Raw genomic sequence first — 3,341 nt, 5'->3', positions numbered from 1 at the left:
AGAGAGGAGATCTGCTCCTGAATCCTCTTCATCTCTCTGCTGATAGTCTTCCCCTTCTGCTCCTCTTCCTCCCTCAGAGCTGCCAGTCTGGACTCCTCTTCCTCTCTCAGGAACTGGTGGAGCTTGTTGAACTCTGCTCTGATCTGTCTCTCTGTGGACAACAACTGCTTCTTAGAGTGTTGAATCATGTCATTGTATGTTTTCTCCACCTGTTTGTGTTTGTTCCTCTTGTCCTGCAGAGACTTTAAGTCAGATTTCAGCTTCTCCTTCAGCTCACTGACTGCTTGTTCTATAGGAACCACTTTGTGACTCTGGTGGAGAGAAAACTCACAGACAGAACACACAGCTCTCTGCTCGTCTTTACAGAACAGTTTAGGGTCTTCTTGGTGTTTACTGCAGACCACCATCAGCTGCTTTTCTCCTCTTTCTGTCTCAGAGGATCCAGATTTCTGTCTTCCAGCAAAAGTATCAGCCACTTCCTTCAGCCAAAAGTTCACTTGTGGATAATCCTTAGAAGATCTTCTTTTACAGATGGGACAGTTCTTGTTTCCAGTTTGTTCCCAGAATTTCTTCAGGCAGCTTGAACAGAAGCTGTGGTTGCAGCTCAGAGACACAGGATCTCTGAAAGTCTCTGAACACACATGGCAGCTCAGGAAACTTTCTAAAACTCTCTCTGCCATTTTCTAATGAATTATTTCAACAGCAGGACTCACCAAAGTTTCAGCTTCTTCTTAAAATCCTCCAAATATTTCTCTCGTCTTCCAGCAGAGATCTAACACCCTGTAATGGCGTCTCAGCTGAGCTCAATAATGTCTGAAAATACTTTCAGTTTCTTTAACCTGTTATTCAAGTTTTAAATAAAACAATCTGTCTGTTAAGTTTGCCTCCAGCAGGTGGTGCTGTTGCAGCATCTTTCACAGCTAAATGGCGAACTTTCTATTGCTAAAGACTAACTTGAATTATTTCTTTCTCACTATTCTTACCCACTCTTTAACATTTCATTGCAAATATATTAAAATAAATAAAAAATATATTTAAATGAAGGATTTTACCTGTTTGTTGTTACCTGTTAAAGAATCATTGCTCTTCAGATTTTAAAATGTCGGTTCTTCAATTTCCAACTATATTAAAAGTATAATAATCACTTTAAAAGTGAAAATGAGGAAACATCTGTTTTGTTTTTTACTCCATTTTGTTCTCTGTAGATTAATAGACAATTTCAGGCATTATCTATTTGTGTTATTTTTCTTTTGGTCCCTTTTTCACATTGAAAAATAAGTACAGTTATATATGAAGACATAGATCTTTAAGAAATCCATGAACGTTTGCTCCATTTTTAGCCACATTGCTCTTGTTTGTTTGTTTTTTTTCTCATAACTTGCACATGTATCTTTTATATTTTTTATTTTTATCCTGTTCTTACCTCCTTTAAGCCTGTTTGCTTTTTCCATGGTCTGGTTAGGGATTTGAGCTGTTAATTGAAAACTAAAGTTATTTTCATTGTTTTTGCATCAACCTGATCATTGAAGTTAATTATGAAATGAGAACAATGTCGATGTAATAATTACTTCAATCAGATCTTTAAATTAACACATTAAACAAAAGTGTTTAATATTTTCAGAAAACTACAAAACTGCTAAAACAATTAGTTCCTCTAAATCAAGGTTAAAAAGCTGTTTATTTAGAGTCTCTAACTTGATTTAAATTGTTAATTGAAATATTGTCACTTTTAGCTTCTGTTAAGTTTCCAACTCTTCTTTACCTCACTTTATTTTTTAAATTCCATATGTTTCCATTTCTTATCGTTTATTCATTTAAAGCACTTTAAATTGTTTTGTTTCTAAAATGTTCAATAGAAATGAAATAAAATGACCTTGACTGTTTTCTCACTGCTTTTATTGAAAGAATCTCTCAGAGATTACCCAGATAATTTGCATCAATTTCTGTCCAATTAACTGTAAATCCATCCTGATCTCAGTGTCACATATTTGCTGATGATCCAGGAGGAAAAGCAGTTTAGAACCATAGCTGGTTTGTGGACTTTGTCATATTGAACAGAACAACTTCCTGCAGGATGAGTTTGATGATCCAGAGATCAGAACATGAAGTCATTGGACCGAGTCGTTCAGTTTACTGTGAGAAACAAGAGAAAATTAAAGTCTCTCTTTCTGTTCTCAGCTTACTTTCCTAGGAATTTACTTAAGTGAAGATTTTCTAATGTTGAGACTTCTGAGGGTTGTTGAAAAAGAGCAGGTATGCTGGTTGGTTTATAAAATATTATTTAGTGAAAAACTTTGGTTTAAAATCACCTGATCCTTTACAGGAACCATCATCTGGGTTTGAGGTCCAAATACACCTGAAAGCTCCTGGCTGCAGCAGAAGCATGAGATTTAGGAAGAAACTCAGCTGTCATCAACAGAGAGAAGAGCTTCTTTTCTTTTTTTCTTTAGGCAACTTAAGCATCGGCAGACCTTTTTCACAGGGGCATGTGCCCCGTTGTGGGTCTGTGGTGCCTGGGTATGCCTGGGGCACCGCAGATCCGATTTATTTATTTATGCCTTTAAAAAAGTTATAATTTGAGTATGACTCACTGGCATATGGGCAAATCTACAGAATGCATGTTTTAATTTTTTTTCTTAAAGTAGGCCTATAGACTACCACTTTAGTTAGAATTTAAGTCTGACACATGCGGACGGAGTAATTAGAATCCACTTGCCAGTAACGGCCACTCAGAGCAGATAGCGGCCTAAGAGTTGCCTGTAACACAGAGCCAGGAGTTTATCATATCTTATCATTAAGAAACACGGTGGTCCTAGTAAAGAAAAAAAACGATTAAAACCTTGATTGCACAACCTAAATGATAACCGAGTGGGGAAAAAATGCCAGATGAGGCAAGAGAAAAATCCTCAGGAGAGATTAGAAGTGAGCGATGGATTCAGAAACTATGCCATGTAACGCCAGGTCCGCTCCAGTTTTTCCTTTTACAGTTGCACATTTCAAGTTTTCAAGTTCCTGTTTGCTGATAGATATTTAATGAAGATAAATTTTGCCTTCATCAATATTGGATTAGAGATGTACAGTTAAGATCAAAAGTCAGCCAATTCAATTCAGTTTGGTTCAGGTAGATATTTAATGATGCAGAAAATAACAATCTGAATGTACAATTTATTCATGATGCTTTATAATAATAAATAAATGCTATAAAATATTTGCTTGCGTGCTTGCCTTAATTATCTATGCACACAATTTTTTTTATAATAAACTATTGTCCCCAAAAAATTTTGTCAAACACTTTGCGCGCTTGCATTTCTTTTGGTGCCCTATTGTGCCCCTGTATAGTA

At 36.1% G+C, this 3,341-nt stretch overlaps 1 protein-coding gene across 1 annotated transcript in view; it reads right to left on the bottom strand.

Annotated features, from left to right (window-relative positions):
* The window catches only part of LOC107080812 (nuclear factor 7, brain-like), a 6,859-nt gene extending 6,066 nt beyond the window's left edge, over window positions 1-793 (bottom strand). The window contains exon 1 of the mRNA XM_015369018.1: window positions 1-793. Within this exon, the coding sequence (XP_015224504.1) occupies window positions 1-680 (680 nt within the window). The 5' untranslated portion in view covers window positions 681-793.
* Between the last annotated feature and the right edge of the window lie 2,548 nt (window positions 794-3,341).

The sequence above is a fragment of the Cyprinodon variegatus genome, unplaced genomic scaffold, assembly GCF_000732505.1.
Source record: "Cyprinodon variegatus isolate N-32 unplaced genomic scaffold, C_variegatus-1.0 Scaffold2359, whole genome shotgun sequence".
Classification (NCBI taxonomy): Eukaryota; Metazoa; Chordata; class Actinopteri; order Cyprinodontiformes; family Cyprinodontidae; genus Cyprinodon; species Cyprinodon variegatus.
Note: the sequence above shows the minus strand (reverse complement) of the source record. Positions and strands in the feature narration are given on the sequence as shown.